At 56.1% G+C, this 21,145-nt stretch overlaps 2 protein-coding genes across 2 annotated transcripts; one reads left to right on the top strand and one right to left on the bottom strand.

The window, feature by feature from the left end:
* Nucleotides 1-474: 474 nt before the first annotated feature.
* Nucleotides 475-15,706, top strand: ZNF541 (zinc finger protein 541; the record flags this gene model as incomplete). The annotated part of the gene is made up of 15 exons (XM_082333494.1): nt 475-772; nt 1,963-2,197; nt 3,375-5,064; nt 6,302-6,360; nt 8,002-8,161; nt 8,682-8,849; nt 9,602-9,929; nt 10,793-10,856; nt 11,569-11,711; nt 12,185-12,288; nt 12,956-13,031; nt 13,489-13,577; nt 14,042-14,182; nt 14,984-15,165; nt 15,526-15,706. 15 exons carry the CDS (start codon nt 475-477, stop codon nt 15,704-15,706), a joined length of 3,918 nt encoding a protein of 1,305 aa, XP_082189620.1.
* A 2,756-nt stretch (nt 15,707-18,462) lies between these two features.
* On the bottom strand, nt 18,463-20,794 carry LOC309600865 (E3 SUMO-protein ligase ZBED1-like; the record flags this gene model as incomplete). Its single annotated transcript, XM_082333493.1, has 2 exons — nt 18,463-20,504; nt 20,656-20,794. The coding sequence occupies 2 exons, from the start codon at nt 20,792-20,794 to the stop codon at nt 18,463-18,465; spliced, it is 2,181 nt and encodes a 726-aa protein (XP_082189619.1).
* Between the last annotated feature and the right edge of the window lie 351 nt (nt 20,795-21,145).

The raw sequence follows: 21,145 nt of genomic DNA, 5'->3' as shown, positions 1-21,145 counted from the left end.
CTGGGAGCAGCGTTTCCCTCAGGGAAGGCCCCTTCACCCTCCCAAACCCAGCCTAAGGGTGGCCCCACAGCCCCCTGCAAGGCCGGGAGCAGCGTTTCCCTCAGGGAAAGCCCCCTCGCTCCCCCAAACCCAGCCTTAGGGTGGCCCCGCAGCCCCCTGCGAGGCCGGGAGCGACGTTTCCCTCGGGGAAAGCCCCCTGACCTCGGCAGCCCTCCTCTGCTTCAGAAGGCAGGGGCATCCCTTGTGTTTGCAACGGGAATCGGGATGCTGCTGTTTTCTTCTCCGATAAGGTGTGGGTGTTAGAGGGCCGATACCCCAGCGGCGGTGCTGGTTAGGGTTTGGTGGGTAACATCAAATTTTATTTAACTTGGCCTTTTTATGTTTTGTTAGGAGGTTTGTTGTCCTCGCACCCCCGAGTTTTGCTCTAGGTGGAAACGAGCCCACGTTTAACTGGCCGTAAGGTCGGTGGCAGGCATGGACCGGTACCCCTTCGGCGACGAGAACGCCGTTAATTTGGAGATGCATCTCCCTGGATTCTCCGAAAGCCAGGGGCTGGTCTGTACCGAGGCTCTCAACCACGATTTCTGCCTAAACGTGAAAGACGTGATGTACGCGGGGCTGAGCGGCTTGGACGCGGGGCCTGGCCTTCCAGCTGCGGAGGCGGGCAGCGATGCTCTGGAGGCTGATTTAAACGCGCTCTCGCTGTACCCGGCGAAGGACCGCGACGCTGTTCCGCTCCTCGATGAGTCTGACTCGCGGCCCTGGCAGCACGGTGAGCGCGCGGGACTCCGCGTTCTCGGTTATTTTGAAGGGGGTCTTACGGATCAACGCAGCCGGAGTTATTTAGTAGCTTTATATAGGTGGCGGAGTCCATTACGTGGAAATATTTTTGGGGTAAAGAGGTGGATATGAGGGGTTTTTTTTAATCAGTAAGCACTTCAAAAATGCTTCTTGCTGCCTTTTACCTGTAAAATGACGTTCAAATTGGTAAGGCTGCAGAAGATGATAATAATTATAACACCTCTCTTTGACAGGAGTTTCACTTCTGTCCTATTTTCTTAAAATTATACCCTAGACAGGAATTTTTCTTTTTCTTTTCAAGAGTCCTTTCAACCTGCTCTCCAGCTGGAAATGGAAAACGCGACGGCATTAAAATGATAGATTTGCTAAATACGTTGCAAACATCTATATTACTGGCGTTCCCTGGAGCGGAGAAGAGACATTCTGTTTAATTCTTTCTGCATTTCAAATTCTCTGTGAAATGGATTAAGCAGAATGGGCTTTTTCTAGGTCTGCCGTGGCAAGGAGGGCGCCTTTAGTAAACCGCTCTTCTGGAGGGAATGGGTAACTTAATTGCTAATGTTTGGGTGGCTTGAAAACAAAACAAATGAAAATTGGTGACTAGCAGCGCTCGAGTAAGAAAATGAGACTTTCTCCTGGCAATTGGGGCCTGCCTTGCTGCTGATTCGCCAATTAATTACAGCTCGTAATGGCTCATTCCGTACTCGTGGGTGGGGAACCTTGGATCGTCTCCCAAAGTCCAATCCAGCGGGAAGCGCCTGGGTTATCACCTGGTCAAATTGCTGCAGATAAAACACCTTGAACAAAGCGGGTGGGAGTTGACTCGTTTCCTCCCTCTTTTCCCGAGAAAGAGGGGGGAAAATGGTCGAATTCGTTACAACCGGGTCCGAAACGGCGAAGGATGGGACGTGTGCGAGGGTGGGGCCTGGGTTTAGGTGTTTGTGGAGACCCCAGAAATACAGCCGCTCCAGAGCTGCGAGCCGTCAGAGGCGGAGCCGGTTTGTGGGACTTCTGTCCTCGTTTTTGTGCAGATTTTCAGTCGCCGCAGGCCCGAGCCCTCCAAGGGAAGCATTATAAACCCAGATATTTTTATTACTGTTAAAGCGAGAAGCGTGTCATCGCAAGAGTAACCTGAGGGTATCGCTTTCTCCCTCCCTTCAGAGCTGGGGCTTCCCGCGCCGACGGGACCGGAGGAGGCTGGAGGAGGCGGCGGCAGATCTGCGGGGAGAGGAAAGCCTCCCCTCTGCTCTCCTCGGACCCCGCTGCCGGGCTGCAGCCGCTGCGGGAAGGTGTTCAGCAGCGCCAGCGCTCTCAGCAAACACTGCCTGACTCACAGCCAGAAACGGGAACACGTCTGTACCATCTGCAGCAAGGCCTTTAAACGGCCCGACCACCTGTACGTAGGCATTCGCCGCTAAGAACGCGCAGGGCCGCTGCGGCCTTCTCTCCCAAACGTAAATAAGATTGGCTGCTGCGGTACTTTATTTTCCAATTTCAGAAGTTAGGGCGCTTTGTTGTGTTTTCAGGCTAGCGAACGCTGTGAACTTAGGTTACAAAATGACTTCCCTACCAGCTGCGAATTACCTTTAAATTTTCCAGAGCGGGCCGGTGCAGGAAAAGCCTCAAAAGTGTGTATTTCTGTCCAGCTGCAGAAAAATCTGTGATGCTGAGCCCTGCGATAGCAGCCAGTCGTTTTTTTTTCCCTGTCTGATGGCTGGCGTGGGGGAAATCGCGTGGAAGGTGTTTGCACCGGAGAGTCAACTCCTGATTTTTGGCAGCCGCTGTTTTAGGAACTGTTGCAAAAGATCGCTTAGCGATGCAAGCGCTGCCTGCAATCCTACGCATCCCGGTGCCATAAAGCTTTTATTACGGATTCTGAAAAGCTCTTGAAACTCCACCGGATTATTGTGGGTCCGGGTTTTGGCGGTGGTAGTCCGGGGCTAAGTAAGAAACCGTTTTGCTTTGTGTCAGGCCGGGGCGGTTGCTAACAAACCTATTCTGTCCTCAAACGTGCCTTGGTGAAGGGAGTCTGCAACTTCACAGTCGGTTCCCCGTTGGTTTAGGTAACGCGCCTGCCTAATTTTTTCTCTCTCTCCACCCGTTTCTACTCTAAACCAAGAGAGAATCGTAACCAGCCTTCAGCTTGCGCTGACGGGTGCGGCCGTGCGCGCTCCCAGGCGGAAGGCGGGTTGAGATCCCATCTGCGTTGTGTTCTGGTTCCCTTCGGCCTCGTGGGGCGCCGATAGGCTGGAGAGATCCCGTGGGATTCGGGGGGGGGGGGGGTTCGGATCCCTTCTGAGTTGCGTTTCGGGAGAGACGCCGGCGATGGGGATGGAGCAAGCGGGATCGTTCTGCGTCCCGGTGGGAAAAGCACTTGGGGGGCACTTTAGTGAACCTCTTCTGAATAGAGGCCAAATTCTGCCTTGGTTTATGTCCTGCGCAGCGTCTCTGCCTTGCGTAGAGCTGTCCTAAATGCCAGGAGCGCAAGAGCTGCAGTAGCTTAGGTGCAAAACGACTTCCTTTTCCAGCTGGGAACGCTAATCCGCAATGTTTTCTTCTCTTGCTCACCGCAGGAGCGGGCACATGTTGACGCATCAGAAAATAAAACCTTTTGCGTGCCCGGAACGAGACTGCGATAAGAGTTACTGCGATCAGCGTTCGCTGCGCCGGCATTACGAACTGCAGCACGGCTTGTGCGGCTTGAAGGAGGCTGCGAAGGAAGGTGCCAGGGAGGAATCCCCGCTTCTTCCCGGTCCGTATAGCCAAGGCGGAGGGAAATCGGCGGACAGACTGACCGCGCGCTCAGGGTCGGGCTCTTTCCCGCCCGAAAGAGACCCGCTGAGGCGCGCTGCGAGCGGCTTGGCAAATCGGAAGCTTCCCTTGGCCACCTTGCCCTCCGCGGAGCCCGCGGGTCCTGCCTCGGCAGATTCCTCCCCGGCGAGCCGGGCCTCTTGCCTCGCATCTGGCAGCAGTGGACTTTCGGAGCCCGCAGGAGACGATATACCGAAGGATCGCCTCTCTTGCCAAAGGAGTGCCGCTTCTTCCACCGTCTGTGCCGTAATAAAGCCCGGCGACGTGTCTGCGATTGCGCCGGGCGAGGACGTAGTTACCGATCTGACCAGTAGGTCTTTTATTTCGGAAGCCCAGTGGCCCTCGGAGCCCGCGGGGCCGCAGTGCTGTCCCAACAGCGCCCTGCCTTGTTTTCCCGTCTTCAGAGGGCAGAAGCCGTCCGCGAGCCAGTCCAGCAGTAACGTTCAGTGGCTAAGAAACCCGCCGCTTTGTGCTAAACCCAAAAGGGACAGCGTCCGCCTTGCTCCCGAGCCGCCTGTCGCAGCGCAGGGTGTTTCGGAGGGGTCAGCCGGACCTTCCCGCGCGTTCCCAGCCGCCTACGAGTGTCCGGATGCTTTGTCTTTCCCCGTTGCGCCTTTTAAAGCCGAAGAGGACGCGCCGGGTGAGTCGGCCCTCAGTTGTTTTGAGGAAACCTTTCTGTCGGTGAAAACCCACGACTCCCACCCATGGGAGAACGCCGGGGAGTTGACTTTTCCGGAGCTTCCGAAGCGCGGCGCGCCGCAGAGCGAGACCCGGCAGCTCTTCCCGAAACCCCAGGAGCTCGCTGCGTGCCCGGAGCCGCCGCCGGTGCAGCGGCACCTCTTCCAGGCGATCGCCAAGTCCCAGCAGGTCCTGTCCCACGCCCAGGCGCTGGCTCCGTCCCCGCTGGTGCCTCCCGAGGCCACCAACCTGCTGGCGAACGCCCTCCGAGAGGGGTTTCAGCAGCCGCCCCCCTTGGCTCCCCAGCTTCCGCAGCCGACGGAGCGCGAAGGGCCTTCCGCGCACCCCCAAAACGCCGTACCCCAATTCCAGGGCGTTTCATCGGACGGGGAGAAAGACGGAGCGCAGGCGGCCCCTGCTTTTCGGTCCCCCGTGAAAGAATGCGTGGGATTAAGAGACGACTCTGTTCCTGGTCAGCTCCAGCGTGCGATGCCTGGAAGTGCTGCGGGAAGCCGCTCTTCCGGGAGCTCGAATCAGCTGGAAGACAAAGCTTCTGCGTTGGAAAAAGAGAAGAGTAAAGATCGAAGCACGGAGGCAGGCGGGAAAGCGCCGGCGGGCGCTGGCCGGTCCTGGCGCCTGCCCGCCGTCCGCAGGGAGAAGCTGACGGCTGGGCTGGGCTGCGCGGCTCCCCCGAGTCAGGTGGCCATGGCGTCCTTCTCCTCGGCGCCGGCGGCCGGCGGCACGCGCAGGCTGACCATTTTCAACAGGATTCAAGTACGTCAGCCCGCTCTTTCTTCGCTTTTAGCGGTCCGTTGTTTGAGTTTGCGTCTCGGAGCTGTTCCTGTCTTCCCGCGCTCTTTTTAAGTGCTTTTTATTAGCGTTGACAGCTCTAGGGTCACCGGTGACCGTACTCGGCGCTGAGGGGGCGCTTTACGCGCCCAGAGCGCTCTGAAAGCCATTAACGAATTAATCCAGCGCCAAAGGTTTAGAAATAATTTAACGAGATCAAGTCTTGGGATGTTTAGTAACGCGATACGAGGCCTTTCACCTGGCTCCTCGGGCGGGCTCGCGCACGGGTCGGCGATAACCAAAAGCTGCGAACGCCTGAAGGTTCAGCGAGCTCGGCGCCCGTGGAACGGGAACCCCGTTCTCGAGGGGAGATAATTGGCGTCTCGCTGCCCGTGGGAGGGCAGGGAGGTCGAGAGTCGACCTAAACGAACTTCTCGCCTTTAGAGACGGGTCTCTGGAGGTCAAAGTCACGATATGTTACTGGAGGGTGGTTGCGGAAGCTTGCGTTGGGGATAAACGTGCCGCAGCTGCTTTGGGGACTGAACACCTCCGACGTTTGGGGTTGGTTCGAGTGGTTTTTGGTTCTTAGTTGGACGTCGCGCTTACGGGCAGACACCAAAGCATCTTGTCCCGTCCCGCGGGGGTCGCTGCCGCCTCGCGCCGACGCCCTCGGGACGGGGCGTTTCTTACGCGCTGGGGTTAAACCCGGTCTGTGTCGCTCCTCTTCCCTTTCTGGCTCCTGGAAAAGGCTCCCCGTGCTCTGGGTGTTACTTCAGCAGTCAAGGCGAGAAATCCAGCGGCTCGGGGGAGTCTCGGATTCGCCTTCCTCTGCCTCCAGGAGATTTTTGGGAGGCTGGATGATAACACGGGGCACGAGCGAATCCCCATCCTGCTCCCGAGTGCCTGTGGTTGACCTGGCACCTGCCTACGGCTTGCGGCGGAAATAACGCGGTTCGATATCCGCCTTGGGTAAACCGGGACTCCTGTTTGCGTGGCCGCTTACGGCGTATCGAAGCGTTACGAGGAGAATTTATTAATGACGATTTATGAGATGGGTTAACGAGCGTCGCTTTGCGAGTGCAAAGTGTTATTGTCAGGGAGAAAACAGCTCCGGTAGTCCGTTTGTTTATTTATTTTTTTTAAAGACAGAATAGCTATATTTTAAAGCTTTACGTGCAGGCAGAATAACATCTGCTTTTGGTTATTGTTTCTTTAACTGCAGGGTGGAAATATCTACAGCCTCACTAACGCAGCAAAGGAAGAAAACTTGTCAGCTGGGTGGTAAGCAGGTTGCGCTGAAGTTTCGAGGGTGGTGGTGGTTTTCTGGAGCTCGTTTTAGCACCGAGTCGGGCACATTTCTCTTCCCTCGGGGGCTGAGATTTCACGTAGCCTTTTCATTTGGCTGGCTTTGGACTGTGCTAATTAATAGGTGTTTAAATTGGAACCACAAGACTTTCAACCCAATTTCTAACTCGCAGTCGTAAAAGTCGTGCAGCGACTGAAGCGTGACGGGGAGGTAACTTTAATGAAATGTTTAAGACTATTAAGGATGTAATAAGGAATGATCAGGCTTGTTCTTTTCATACATTACGAGAATAAAAGAGCAAAAGTTCACCCAGGAAGTAAAGAAATGGAAATCTAGGATAACGTTAAGGGCTTCACCTCGTCGCAGGCTTCCCAGGTGGCGGGGGGGGGGGTACGGGCTTCGCCCTCCCCCTCGTTCCTGGTGAGCCGTCTGCCTGTAAAGAGTGTTACTGCATTATAATCTTGGAGGCAGGCCCTGAATTTAGGTTTTAAAAGCGATTAGCTAATTTTATGGTTAATTATTATTTTAGAGTGAGTTTGTGACTCAGTTCGCTCTGCTGAAGAAAATAAACATTCTTCCCTCTTCTGCGGTAATTGCCGCTTTCCTTTGGCGCAGGGACTGCACGCCTCTGGCGTTTCCTCTGCGAGTAAAGCGCGGCTCTGCCACCTTACTGCCCAGGCCAGGGAGCTTGCCGTTCGCGGCGCGAGACAGCAAGCTGCTCCCTGGCAAAAAGGAGATTTTTATCACCTACGTCCTCCCGAGCAGCAGCGCGGGCCCCGCGCAGCCTCGGCGGAGGTGCCTTTCCTGCCGTGTCGCTAACCGCCGCAGGTAAAGCTGTCTCTCATTAAGAAAAAGAAGAATGTAATCGCTCTTCGGCGACAAACGAAAGTCGTGGCTCCCGGTGAGCCCCCTGAAAATAATTACCCGGTCCAGCCGGCCTCGGTGGTCTGCCCGCTCCTCCGTTTCCCCGTCGGAAGAGGTTGCGAGGATCGGCCGGGCTGTAGGACCGGCGAGGCAGTAAGTACGGTGCGCTGGGAAGCGTTAGCTTCGTTTGCTTTCTTCGTCGTGCGGCTACAGAAATGGATCCGCAGGACTTGCGAGGTCGCCTTTCCCAAGCGCTGAATTCCCACGGGGGAGTTATCCACAAATGCTACGTTTTTCCATTCACAAAATGGGATCTTTCAGAAATTCCATGGTGTAGGAAATGCGCGGTCTTGAAAGAAAATGCCGCTGGAGGTTTTGCTGCGGGTCATTCTTTTTTGGTGTCGCGGTTAAAAAGCGATGCGTGTAACTTTGAAAATAAGATTTGTGCCTGTCTGTTAATGGGTGCCGTTCCTGTAACCGCTCGGAAGAGCAGGTATCTTAACCGCGTCGCTTGTTTGACGCTGTCTCTCTGTAATGCTGGTGACCGATGTCCCGCTGGGGATTTTTCCCTGGTTAACATCTTTCGCTGCTAAAGGAGCTGCAGCGATTTCCCCACCAGACCTGCGCCGAGCCCTACGGCAGGAAACGCAAGCGTGGCCCTAACGTCGATAGGGATTAAATTGCTTTTTTTCAAAAGCGGTTCAACTTCACAATGTTAATTTTCCATCCCTTTATCTCGATTTTTCACTTAGCCAGGCGACTGGTGCTGCTCCCGCTGACGGCAGCGACCGTGGAAGCGGCTTTCTCGGCAAGAGCTGCGGTCAGCTGGCTTACACCGAGCGCGGTCTGGAGGCCCACGCGTGTTTTCGTGGCGAGCGATGGCATTCACCACGCCGGACGGAGGAACAGCAGGTAAAGGGAAACGGAATCCTTCAGTGCTTATTCTTCCACGGGAATTTGAATTAAGGTCGCGAGGATTCTTTAAAACCTGTAGCGTACGGAGATAAAAGCTGTGGGGCAACTTAACCTTCGTCCTGAAAATTCCGATGAGTACGAGAGCGGGGTGCAGAACGACGGCGCTGTTGAAGCCCTTCGGGTGGTTGTTACGTAGCGGACGTCCTTGAGGCGTTGTACTGTTTTGGGAGCTGCTGCTGTTGCCAGCAACGTTCCTTGCTCTACAGCTGCGAAGCGCGAGTGGAAAACGTAAGCCCGACTGTTCTAGCCGACGGTGTGAACTTGGGAGCTCGGGTTTGTAAAAATAATAAGGAGTTGGTGCGATAAGGGTTCCTGTTCGGGGCTCTCGCTAAATTATGGTGTGCTTAGAGCAACTTACTCAACGTAGTAGCTCTTATGTCATGGAGAAACAGCTCAGAAGTGAGAGGAAAGGCTGGCTGATGCCAGACACACACCTCGTACCCCTCTTTGTGGCAAGGTGTGCGGCGCGGGAGGCGGCAGCGCTCGGGAGCTGCCGCTGGAGGCGGCGGGAGGTCGACACTGTCCCTCAAAACCCGAGGTGCCTTCGGAGGACGTCACGGTGGCTCCTCTGGTGATTCCTGTCTCGGTACCGGTGACGGCTACGAACTCGCCGGCAGGGAACGAGGTGGGTGGCGATTGCGTTCCTCGGGTATTTTAATGATTTAGCAGTAGCACCTTCGTTAGCCGACTTCGCTGGGGTCGCTTCTTTGGGCAACTGGTCACCGGCGGGCGAGTTTCACTGGCTTAGCCAGCAGCTTAGCGTTACGGCTCCCTTAAATCCCCCAAACGATATTCAAATAACGCTGCAGGAGTGGCCGTGGGGGTAATTACTACAGTAACGGCCTTGGTAAAGGTTCCCGGGTCCGTCTGAATAATTTATTGGAAGTATGTAACCCATTAATCACCCCGAGTCGCGTGAAAATAAAAGATGACGTGGGAAGTATCAACAGTAGGATGCAGGACTTGGCGTTAAAGCCTAGCAAAGCGCGTGGAATGTTACTAGGCAATTTAAGGAATTTCAAGAGGATTTCGGAATTTACTTGTTTTTTTCCTTGCAGCTCTCTGACTGCAAAAAAACCTTGCAGAGGGCTCTTTTCGAGAGTTCTTGTTCTCATGAGCGTGTCTGTCGGCTTCCCCAGGGCCGTCTGTACGAGCAGGGACTAGAGCAGGGGCTCCTCTGGCTGCGCTCACGCGCGTTTTGGCGTTGGGTGCTCGTTGTTGAGCTCGGAATAATAAATCGCGACGCCGAGAGTCTAGAGGAAAACCAGATAAAAATCCTACGCGATTCCAAGCTTTCCTCTGTATCTTTTCGAGTGCCTTGAAGTTGTTCCGCTTCTTTTCCGTGATAAAGAGGGATGTTGGGAATTGTTTGTCCAGGTTACCGAAAAGGAAAGCCCGGATGGGAAGGACCTCAAAGAAAGCCTGCACCAGAAGAAGAGGAAGAGGCAAACGCGGCCGAAGTCGCTTTTTATCCCACCTCCGCCGGCCCCCGAAGCCCAGCCGGGGATGGGGGGGTGTTACCAGAGTCACCTTCGCTCGCCCGTGTTCCTGGTGGATCACCTGCTGAGGGACTTGTTCCAGTGCTCTCCTTACACGCCGCCTCCGATGCTCAGCCCCGTGCGGGAAGGATCGGGCCTCTATTTCAGCACTCTCTGCTCTTCCTCTGCTAACGGCGATCCCAACCAGCTGTTCAGCGCTCTGCTAGGTAATAAAATCCTCATGTCTGCGCTCAACAGATAATAGAACTGGAAGGGAATCCAGCTGGCTCTCGTACGGACTTACAGACACAGAAAACTGGCCCGCGGTCATTTTCTCCAGGGCAGGTTATAAGTTAAAACGGTGTCCACCTTCCTGTGGGATGAATTGCTGCACCGTGCGCAGGCCAGTGGACGTACGGACGTTCACGTGGAGCAGTTTAAGTTACTCGTAAACCGATGACCTGATTTTATTGTGCTGGTTTGTGGTAAAAACTGATCTTAATCCGAGCATTAAAGATCCGCAGCGGTTACGCCAAAACAATCCTGTCGTAAAGCCACGGGAGACGCTGCAGCGGGCAGCTGCATGTCAGAGGCAGCAGCCTGGTGGGAAGCAGCGTTCCCCCGGGTTCGGCGTCCGCTCGCTGCTTTGTCGTCTGCGGTTATTCGGGGACCGCAGCCGGGTCAAGGCGTTGCGCCTGCAAATACGGGCAGGCCCCGGCTCTGCTCGGGCCTTCCAAAGGAGGCTTTAAAAAATAGAAGCAGGTGACTTCTACTTTGTGGTTCCTCTTGCGGAACAGGGGATGCGAAGGGGGTTTTGCTCTGATACTGGCTTTTGCTTATAAAAAATACCGAACCGCTCGATCCCTGCGTGGCCGACTTCTGACCCGTGGTCAGACGCAGCCGGGAAATTGTGTCCGGGTGGCCCGTCTCGAGAGCTTCCAAGGGAAAACGTCAAGTGAGCAATTTCACTGAAACGAGGGGAATTCCGAGAGAATAGATAGCGGTTTGCGACGCTGAGGATGTGAAGGAGGGCTAAAGGACGGTCTCGGCGGAACGATTTTTATCTTGAGCGCTTTTTTGTGTCTTTCAGGCAGAATGGACGGGGACTTTGGCTTCTGTCTGATGAAGGATACCACCAAGATCGGCGTTCAGCCGTGAGTTCTGGCGCAGCGGAATCGCGGCACGCCTTTGGGAAGCGGGTGACGAGGGGACCGCGGTTCGGGAGCCAGCGCGCGGCCGGTTCAAGCGCGTGGGCTGTGCAGGCCTTCGAGGCCGACGTTGACTTTCTCCCTCCCGCGATCCTATCGCTTGGCCGATTCTCTCGCTGTCCTGCATGGCTGGCGAGATTAATAGCGGTTTTTTTTGGCCGGATTGTCCCATGTGGCCAGAATGAAGTCGCAATAAAATGCCCGGTGCTATCCCAGCGAGGTACTGGCTTCGTTTACCAGTTAGGCTGGCATCGTAAGTAAAGAAGCCTGCTTCCCTCCTCCTACGCGATGTTCAGACGTCCTTTTCTGTCCGCGGTCGCAGCCTTCTCTCTCTTTTGCTGCTCGCTAAGAGTCTCGAAGCGAACCTCCCAAATTTTGTCAGGGTTGGAGGAAGGGAGAAGAAACTTTCTTGATTGATGGGGGACAAAAGGCTTCCAGGGGCAGCGCGGTGATGCCGTTAGCGCTACGAGGTGACCGTGAAAGCTCTTCGAGGAGAGCTAGTAATGCTCTGTGTTGCGTACGTAGCATATTTATTACAGCCGAGCCTCGCTCCTCACGTATCCCCTCTTTGTAAGCCGGTGCGTACGTAACCGCGGGCTGTCGCGGCGTTATCTGTGCGCAGCTTGCCTTCCTCACCTCCTCTTTCTCCTTGCTTTAGCCACATCAACATCGGAAGTCGATTTCAGGCCGAGGTACCGAACCTCCGGGATAGATCACATCTGGAAAAGGACGAACCGGCAGCATCCTTGGTGTGGAAGCCCTGGGGAGACATCGCAACCAACCCGGCAACGCAGGACAGAGGTTTCTTAAGTGTTTTTCTTCCAAGGCGACCCCTGAGATACTAGGGTTCGAAAAGTCCACGTTTTCGCAGCGGCTTTTTGCGCGTTCGGATTCTCTCCCTCCTTTTCTCGACCGCCTTCGCATGTGGTAGCGTTGGAGGGAAGGAGATTGCTCGGTTCCGGTAGAACAGCGAACAAATATCAGCTGTTACGCTTGCGGTCGCGTTTTCCGCGAGAGATGGTTGGGGCATTTGTGGCTGCCTCGTCTGCAGCGAAAGCGGGGAGGTTTGTCCCTGCAGGTAGCGGTCCCAAAGCTGGTCTGAAGGCAGAGCCAGCGATACCCGCACAGCTGGGACATCCAGCTGTTTTCTCTGCCTTTCCTGGGTCTCCTCCAGCCTGTCTGCTGCGCTTGTTCTCTTTTCCCCGTCTTGTGTCGCGCCTTTTCTCCTTTCTTGACAGAAACTGACTTTCTGTTGGGTTTCGTTGCGTTTGTAGTCACGGAACTGCTCAACATGGCCTGCTCCAGCGTCATGCCGGGGGGAGGAACGAACCTAGAGCTAGCCTTGCATTGTCTGCATGAGGCACGCGGCAGCGTTCTGGTAAGAAGCGGCTCTTTGGTCGTAATTAATAACCAGGCTGGCCGCTGTCACTGGCCTGAGCTGGGAGTTGCTCCCAGTTTCCCGCTCCGGAACGCTAGGAGCGAAGGAATTGCCCTATTTGGTAAAACCCGGGGTCTGCTCCGGGCGAACCTCGTGTGCTTGACAATTGCGGCGTCCCTAGGCGCTCGTGCCGAGCAGACGCCTCCAGCCCGCTCCCGGTTGAGCCCCGAGCGGGTCTGCTCCGCTCCGTGTTCTCCGCAGAAGGGATTTAACAACACTCGGACGTAGCCGAGGACTGGGCGTACGCCGCGTCTCCACGAGGAGGCTCTGCGAGCCCGTCTGCTGCGGCAGGGCCGAGCCGAAAACGGCTCCAGCAGGGAGAAACCTTCTCCTGGAGCTGGCGGCAGGTGGGGTCCCGCAGCTCGGTCCCCGGAGGCCTCCTGAGGTTCTGTTTTCTTAAAGCTCTTCGGTGCGGATCGAGGAAATATTTCCGTAACCTTCGGTGGGCCGAGGCGATCCCCGGGCGCCGTTGCTAAGCGTTGCCTGAGCAAAGTCTTCCCACAGTGGGCTGAATCCCTGAAGCAGCAAAATAGCTGAAAGCAAGAATTCCCCTTTTTGCTCCTCCCGGGCGGGGAATCTAAAGTCTGTTTTCTGTTAAACCTTGCAGGAGGCTCTGGAGATGCTGCTTTTTGGGGCGCCTCAGAAATCGGAATCCCACCCTCTGGCTAATTACCGTTACGCAGGTAAACTGGAAGCAGAGCTCGTTCCTTCCCCGGGAACGCTGACAGATAGTGCCGCTCCCTTTCTGTATTCTGACGTAAAGCATTTTATTTAAAAAAAAAAAAAAAACAAAAAAACCAAAAAAAGTGTCTTATTTGGGGCGGGGAACGGTTTTAATCCGTTTACGGTGCTTTTTTACGCGGGGAATGCCTCGCTCTCGCGTTCCGGTGCGCCGCCCTGCGGTGACACCCAACGGGAGAAGCACGCTGACGTGCGGCGGTGCCGCGCGCTCTTCCCTTCAGTTGCGCCCGCGCTTCCCGGCAGGCAGGGCTAATAACCGCCACTGCTAACGAGCTCGCTGCTGTGTTTGGTAATTGCTTGCCGAAGCAGGCGAGATGGCGATACCTGAGTAATAAACGGTGCCGACGTCCCCTGGGCTGAGCGGCAGCTAATAATTTGCCCGTTGCTGTTTATTGCCAGGTTCGGATACTTGGACGCCTCTCGAGAAGCAGTTGTTTAAAAAGGCTTTTTGCGTACACAAGAAGGATTTTTACCTGATCCAGAAGAAGGTAAAGCCGTTGGATCGAGGTGGATCCGGGGCTGTTAGCCTGACCGTTTTAACCCAGAAAGTCCTATTTTGAGTTGCGTGTCGGAGTCCCGTTCTTTGAAAGCTGGAGTTCGCTTCTTAACGCTAAAAAGACACCGGTACGAGACATTATTGGCCCCAATGCGTAATTACAACAGAATATTTAATCTCTCTGGTACAAAATACCAGCGCTATTAAAATAATAATCAAGCGCTGCGCTGACCGCCTGCGTGAAACGTACGATTCCGCCCTTCCCACGCTGCTTTACCGCCTTTCCAGACGAGGAAGGTTTGTTTGCTGGCTGATCTCCCCCGTACGTTGCAGCGCGATCAGCGGAGGGAACGGGGGAAGGAAGAGCTGGGCCAGGCGGCTGTGTTGTATAGCTGTGCCTTGAATGTTTTCCTACAGCCTTTCCATTATAGACCGCTTCTGTTTTTCTCACAATAGATTCAGACTAAGAATGTGTCCCAGTGTGTTGAATATTACTATATCTGGAAAAAAAAAATAAAATTTGACTACAGTCGAGCTCAAGTGATAGAAAAAAAGGTCAAGAGAGACAAGGATGAGGTGGAAGAGACTGAAGAAAAGGTAGAAAAACCGCTGGGGATTTGGGCGAGATGCCGCTCCTCAATGAAAACGGCTTGCCGCGCTCTGCGAAAGGTGCAGCAGGCGCTGCCCGGGGAGAGGTTCTGGGTTTATTCTGCCGCTGCTTTGATTAACTTAGGCCGTGGAATAACTCTGAAACACCGAAGCGGTATTTCCTAGCCGGCACCGCTAGGAAACGTGCCGTTACCCTTCACAGGCAGTATTTGTCCTTAATGGGCTGGCCCCCTTGATTTAGCTCCGATCATTCCCAGCCCCTTCCTACCATGAATACTCCCGTTCGCGTGGCGCTCGTTGCTGGTGATTTTCAGGGATATTCTGTGACATCCCAGCGCTCCGTGAAAGGAGCTGCTGGTGACGTGGCTCTGCGAAAACGTTCCTTGCCAGAAAACGGGAATTTGGTTCACAGCAATATTTTTTTTTTGTGGGGGAGAAACGGGGTAACCAAGTAACTTCGGCGCTTAGGAATTCTACGCTTCAAACCTGTCGTACAGGCTTCTGGGGAGGAAAGTGCTGTTCCACTCGGGGCAGCAGAAATAATCCGGTTTTTTCTTTCAAGGTCTGTGTTTGCACCCCATCCCCCCAGGCGAATCAAAGCGGGTTTTTGGCTAGTTAGTGTTCGGAGGAGTTCACCCGGGCAGACTTGGGCTGATGTATTTTTGTGCTGGATGTAACGCGTTCGAATTGCCTGGGCCGCTCCGAGGTTTTTTCCAAGCTAGTTTTTCACGGTAGCTATCCACCTTTCTGCAGAGGAGGAGAAATTAATACGGGCTCTCTGGCTTACAGGCTGCTTGCAGCCCGAAGAAGAGGCACCGTCTTCTGCCCGAGGAGAGCACGAAGATAAAGCAGAGGAGCGACGAGGAGCTGCCCCGCAGCGCAGGCAGCCCGTCCCGCGTCCCGAGCGGGTCTCCCTACCAGGCGGGCAGCGCAGGCGACCGGGGTCTGTTTCCGTGTCGAGAGTGTGAAAGGTAGCTGTTCCTCTTTCTGCTAAAACCTGCCGCTTTTGGCTAAAGCCCGGTTAAACTTTCGGAGGTGCCCGGGGCGGGGCAGAGGGGACGCGGAGCGAAGGCGACTTGAGGGTTGCCCCTGCTTCTTGCCGTTTGATTTGCCTTTACCGGCGACTTCCAACCCAGACGTCTCTCTTGCTTAGCCACCAGCCTCCCGCACAGCCCGCGGTACCGCAGGATGAAGCAATCAAACCGTCCTACCGCGCATCGACGTACGCAGAAATTGACAGAAGTGGAAATAACGAAGCTCGGGTTTAACGGTGTTTATCAAATTGAAAAAGAAAACAAAACAAAAATCCCTGTTTGTTTTCTGACTTGCAGGGTGTTTGACAAGATAAAAGGCAGGAACGCTCACATGAAAAGCCATCGCCTGCGGGAGCAGGCGGAGCGTCTCGCGAAGACGAAATGGCCCTGGAAGCATTTTAAAAGCGAGGCAAAGCTGGAAGAAACCCAGAGGCTGACCTCCTCCGGCGGTGAGTGGGAGCCTGTCGTTTCCGAGTAGCAACGAGGTCAGTTTTCTCTCTTTTAAAAAACACCCGAACCTTCTCTAGCGCCGGGGCGGCGGCTGAGCTCTGAGGAGGATTAGGCGACGCGAGGTTGCCCCCGCTCTTCAATCTAATCCGTCAGGAGCGCGGCGCCCGTCGCACCAATGCCGAAAAACCACCGCGGCTTTTCCTACCGTGGAAAAGCGCTCGGCGAAGCGGCAGAGAGCGTTCGCTAAAGGGTTCCCGGCAGAAACGCCGCAACTTTGGGCGCGTAATGTGTTTTAAAAACTTAATTTGGGTTTTCTCAGCAGTTGGTCAGTGTCGACTTTGACGGAAAGAAATGTGGAGGCATGGCGTGTTCCGTGCTTGCACCGACACCGCAAAGGCGTGCGCGAAACGGAGCGTGCGTGCCTGGCGCCGAGCTGCAATTACGCCCGGCTGGGAGAACACGCAGTTAACGCCCGTAAACTAGCTGTTGTACGAATACCAGCGCTCTCGCCTTCTGCTTTTGTTTAAAGCAGGCCTTTCCCTCCGTTTCAAACCAAAGTTGGATGCCCTCGCTTTTTGCTCTCAGTTCCAGGGTTTGGCGTTGTTAGAAAGAAACAGAACAGGGGAATCACTGAGAACTTGTCATCGTCTTTAATATCTTGTTTTGCCACAAAGCGATAGTCATGCGCAGCATTGCAGATCTCAGATTTAGCCCTCTTCTGACCCAGGGAAGGGTTTGGGGTTTGTGGTTTTTGGGTTTTTTTTTACGTGCTTTCTACGTAGCTTATTAAATTGGGTTCTCGAATAGCAAGTGTAAAAGTTCTTGGACTGCTCTTGCTGGTTGTGCTATAAATAATTAAATAATTGAAGCAAAATCGGTTACGCTTGGTTGGTGGCGCGAACGCGGCGCGCGTCAGTCTCGAAAGAAGAACCTGGGCGCCTGCTTCCGCGGGCCCCGGTCCCTCGGTCGGCGGGCGGGGGGGTGTAAAGATGGATCCTTCTTATTCCGAAAACTCCCTTGAAAGTTAAAGCTGGAGACCGCAAAGCCGCTGAGCCCGGGGACGCTCCAGGCTGCAGCTTGCCGTCGCCGCCAAGCTCCTTCGCTCGCCAGGCCAAACGCCAATGCTTCCTTCGTTTTGCTGTTGCGAAATACGAGGTGCCGGCTTTTGTCGCGGGGTTCCCCGAGGGATAAGACCCGGCAGCGGGCTCGGGGTGGTTAAACGCGTTCGCTCTGCCGCGAGTCGTCGTCGTCGGGCAGAGTCGGCCTTCGCCTTCCGCCGTACGCGAAGCACCGTATCCAGTTGTGTTATTGCACCGATTTGCGTTCGTTTGCGTAAATAACCCTGCCTCGCTAAACTGCCTTCGGTGGTGAAAACCGAGGGTCTGATTAGCTCGATGAATGAAATATAAATAAGGGGTCTTGTCTCTCGTTACGCTAGGAGGGACAAAGGGCTTTTTTTGTTGTTGCCAGGCCACGGGATTCCCATGGCTTTGTTTAATTTTTGTTAGGCTGAATATTCACGTCCAGTACCAGCAAATCCCTGTTTGGGTTCCAGTTTCTCTTTAAAGGGTGAACCTTCGGGTCTGGGCCTGGCCAAGCGGCTTTACCCCCAGCAGAAGGAGGCTTTGCAGCGTGGGCGCCACCCTGATCCTTCCGCTTCTCGTAACTTGTATTTTAAAAAAAAAAAAAGGTCAAAGAAACTTTTTATTTTTAATCTAGCCCTTACGATTCCAAAGGGAAACCAGCTGCCTTCCGAAAACGAAGACAGGCCTGTCGGTAATGTTCGTGGAAGTCAGCAGCAGCCCCGCCAGCAACGGCAAAGCGGCTGCGCGGGCCGAAAGCTTTCGGGGGGAAAAAAGCTGCAAAGCTGGAGAAAGCGGGCCGTTCCCTTTAAAAAAACAAACAGCGGGAGGTTGCAGGACTGAGCGATCTTAATTACACGTGTGTGTTAGGATACTGACCGCGGCTTTGCGAAGGTTGCTGCAATTATAACTCACCCCCCAAGAGGAAAATCCCGGGGTGATTTCGCCTTCTCGCTGACGGGTCTCGCGGGCGTTGTCACGCTCTTTGGCGGCGAGGACGGGATGCCCTCGCCGTCCCTTCGCTTTGCCAGCCCTGTGCGGCAGGGCACCCCGAAACACGCCCTCCCGGGCCGGCGCGCGCTCCGCGGCCCCCGGATCTCCCCCGAGCTGCCCTCCTCTCGCGCCGCGGTCGAGTCGCGTGGTTATTTGTGGATGAATCGCTAGCGTCGGCGCCCCCGTGTCCTGTATCCACGCGGGACGTCAGCGTCAGCGGGCCTCTGTCTGTGCCGGCAGCTCGGCGCCTGTTCTTAACCCCCGGCTTGCCCGCAGTCAGCGCCGTTTACGTGTGGAAAACCCTCGGAAGCGGGCTGGGCTCGAGTTTAGAGCGCCTGAGAATACGCTCGGGGCTTTAGGCCTGGCCCGGGCGCTCTGGCACGCGCCCCGGGTGGGTCTGATGCGAGTAGGGATGGAGCAGAGAGCAAACGCTCCGAGCGCGAGGAATTAAAGCCCGGGACTGCAGGGGACGAGACGGCGAGCACGGGAAGGCGGCGCGTTCGCACCTCCTCCTGAGCTCGCTCTTCACCGCCGGCGCTGCCAAAGCGATCGGAAAAACGCGCGGGCAGGAGTTTGGAAAAAATACTCGGCGCTGGCTGCCGCCGCCGTAGACGGGGGACTGCGGTGGGGCTGTTGGGCCGGCCTCCAAAAACCCCGCGGGGCAATGAAACGCCCGCGGGAGGGCTCCGCGTGCCCGCCTCCACGCCGCTTAGCGCAGATTTCTGTTCCGAGTCTCGTTACTGTTTCTCATCGATTCTAAAAAGTCAAAATTTTGATGCAAGAACAGAATCTGGTCCAGGTTTTCCGGCGCCAGGACGGCTCGCCGGTGCTCCAGGGCGCTTTCGCCGGCGGCGAAGGCCTGCTCGGGCAGCACGGCGGTCGCTGGGACGGCGAGGTACTGCCGGCTCAGCCGCGCCACGGCCGGGAAGCGATGCTCGTTGTTCTTCCACCAGTCCAGCGGGTTGGTGCTGCGCTTGCAGAGGGGCTCCACGATGTAGTTTTCCAGTTGCTGGTGGATCTCGGGCATGCTCTCCGTCGGATCCTTCCCCAGAAGGATGTCGTACATGCTCTGCGACGCGGTGCTCGAGCATCTGTCCTTGCGAGCAGACAGCTGGCCGCCCGCGTCTCCGCCCTCGGCTTTGTAATCCGGGTTTGGCATCCAGAACGGGGCGGCAGATGGGGACTGGTGGCTGAAAACCTGCGACAGCATGTTCTTCACTCTCTTGTGCAGCTCGCTTCTCAGGCCGGGGCTGAGAAACCGCAGCTCCTTGAAGCGCGGGTCCAAAAACGAGGCGATAACTGCTGGACTTTCCAGCACTTTCTCGTCCTCCGACAGCCCCCAGCGCTGCGTCAGCTCTGTCCGGATGTTGCCTACTACCGTCTTGATGACGGCGCCGGCCTCTTCCGACTGCTGCCCGATGGCAGCCACGATCCCGTGGATGCACGGCATCAGAGACGACACCGACGCGTTCTGCTCCTCGCGCAGGAAGGACGTCGCGATCTTGATCGTCCTCATGACGGGGAGCAGGTCCTGCAGGAGCTTCCACTGGTGGTCGGCCAAGTTCTGGACGGCCACCGGGCCCTTGGGGTGCTCCTCCAGCACGGACATGATGGCCCACTTCAGGTCTAAGAGGCTCTCGCACATTTCGATGGTGGTTATCCAGCGAGAGCCCACGTCCATCACCAGTTTCAGCTTGGTTTTGTTGATGGCTTCCAGCTTGCTGTTCAAGGAGCAGGCGGCTTTCGCGTCCCGCTGGAAATACCCGACGATGCCGCGGGCGACGCTCAGGGCTTCTCGGACCTGCTCCACTTCCAGCCCCGCTTTGATGCAGAGGTGAAGGGTGCGAGCGGCGCAGCACAGGCTGCTCCAGCCGTACGCGTTCTTCAGCTGCCGCGCGTTGGCCGCCGCGCTCTGCGGGCTGTCGTGCAGAACGCAGAAGACGGATTTGCTGGACAAGCCGAATTCGGAGAGGACGGCGTACAGCTTCTCCCCTAAATCCCCCTCCGCTCTCTCCTCGTGCGCCTGCCGCGTCTCCATGACGCAGCGTGCCCGCCGCCACTCCCCGTCGATGAAGGTGGCCGTGACGGTCAGGTAGCTCTGGCTGAGCTGGGAAACCCAGAACTCCACGCAGACCACGACGGCCTGAGCCGTCTGCAGGTAACGCTCCAGGTGCTGCTTGACCACGTTGTACCGGTGCCACAGCATGCTGGCGAGCTGCGCCGGCGACGGCAGCGCGAAGCTCGGCTCCAGGTACCCGACGAGGAGCCCGAAGCCTTTGTCCTTGACCACGGAGAGAGGGTGCAGGTCGCGGAAGATCATCTCCAGCACCAGCTCCAGGATCACGTCGGTCCTGGGTTCCGAGCAGGACGCGACGTGGTAGAGGCTGCTCTCCGGCGTCATCTGCCGGAAACGTTTCACGGCGTTTTCCTGAGCCGCGTAGTCGGATTCGGAAGCCTGGTCGTCCTTGAGTTGGGAGAGCAAGGTGTCGCGGATGCTGTGCTTCCTCACCAGGTGCTCCCGCATGGTGGTGGTGCTGTTGTGGAAGGAGAGCTGCTTCTTGCAGACGTTGCACTCCACGTAGGCGTCTCCCAGCTTGGTGTAATAATTCCACACCTTGGATTTGCGGCGGTCGACGTAGAGCGCGGCGCCGGCGCCCTCCTGGCCGCCCCCTTTCTCCCTCTTCCTCCGGGCCGCGGGCCCGAGGCTGGCGGCCGCCATGTTGTAGGCGGTGAAGACCAGGGGGGTTTCCTCTGAGGAGACAAAACGCAACAGCCTAAAATTTCAATCTAAACCTCCCTCGCGTCTGCGCTCTTTAGTCCCGTCCTAAACCAGAGGCACCCTTCGGTGGCTGCCGCGGGGGTTTTTTTTGGGGGGAAAAAAAGGCCAAAAGGGTGCACGTACCTCGTGCCGGCTGCGGGACGAGAGGGAGAGGCGGCTCCTCCGTCACCTCCTCCTTCGGCTGCGCCTCTCCGCCGCTCTCCTCCGGCTTAACGCCTTTCTGCAAGACCGGAGACGCTTGCTTGGAGTTTGCGTCGGCCATCGTGTTCTTGGCACCAAAAAAAAAACCCAAAAACAAGGAAAAAAACAACCCAAAGGACGGGAAAAACAGGGACCGTTAAAGTGACCGCGTCCAATCCGCGGCTGTTTGCCCAGGGACGCGCCCGGGACGGCGACCTACGCCGTGAAAATTCCGGCGTTAAACGCCAGCTCGGGCCGTTCTGAGCGACGCTAAGCCGGCGGCGGTGATGTCATCCGACCCCTCGTTCTGCGGGAGCTTCGTCGCGGTTTCGGTCCTAAACCTTTCACGGGCGAATCTGGGGTTAAACCGGCCCAAAATGGGAAAACCCTAATCCGCGGTTGGGGCGAGCGCAGCGGGGGGAAGGTTTTAGCG

The sequence above is a fragment of the Platalea leucorodia genome (assembly GCF_965183815.1).
Source record: "Platalea leucorodia genome assembly, chromosome: 26".
Classification (NCBI taxonomy): Eukaryota; Metazoa; Chordata; class Aves; order Pelecaniformes; family Threskiornithidae; genus Platalea; species Platalea leucorodia.
The sequence above is the reverse complement of the archived record's forward strand: the minus strand, read 5'-3'. Positions and strand labels throughout refer to the sequence as shown.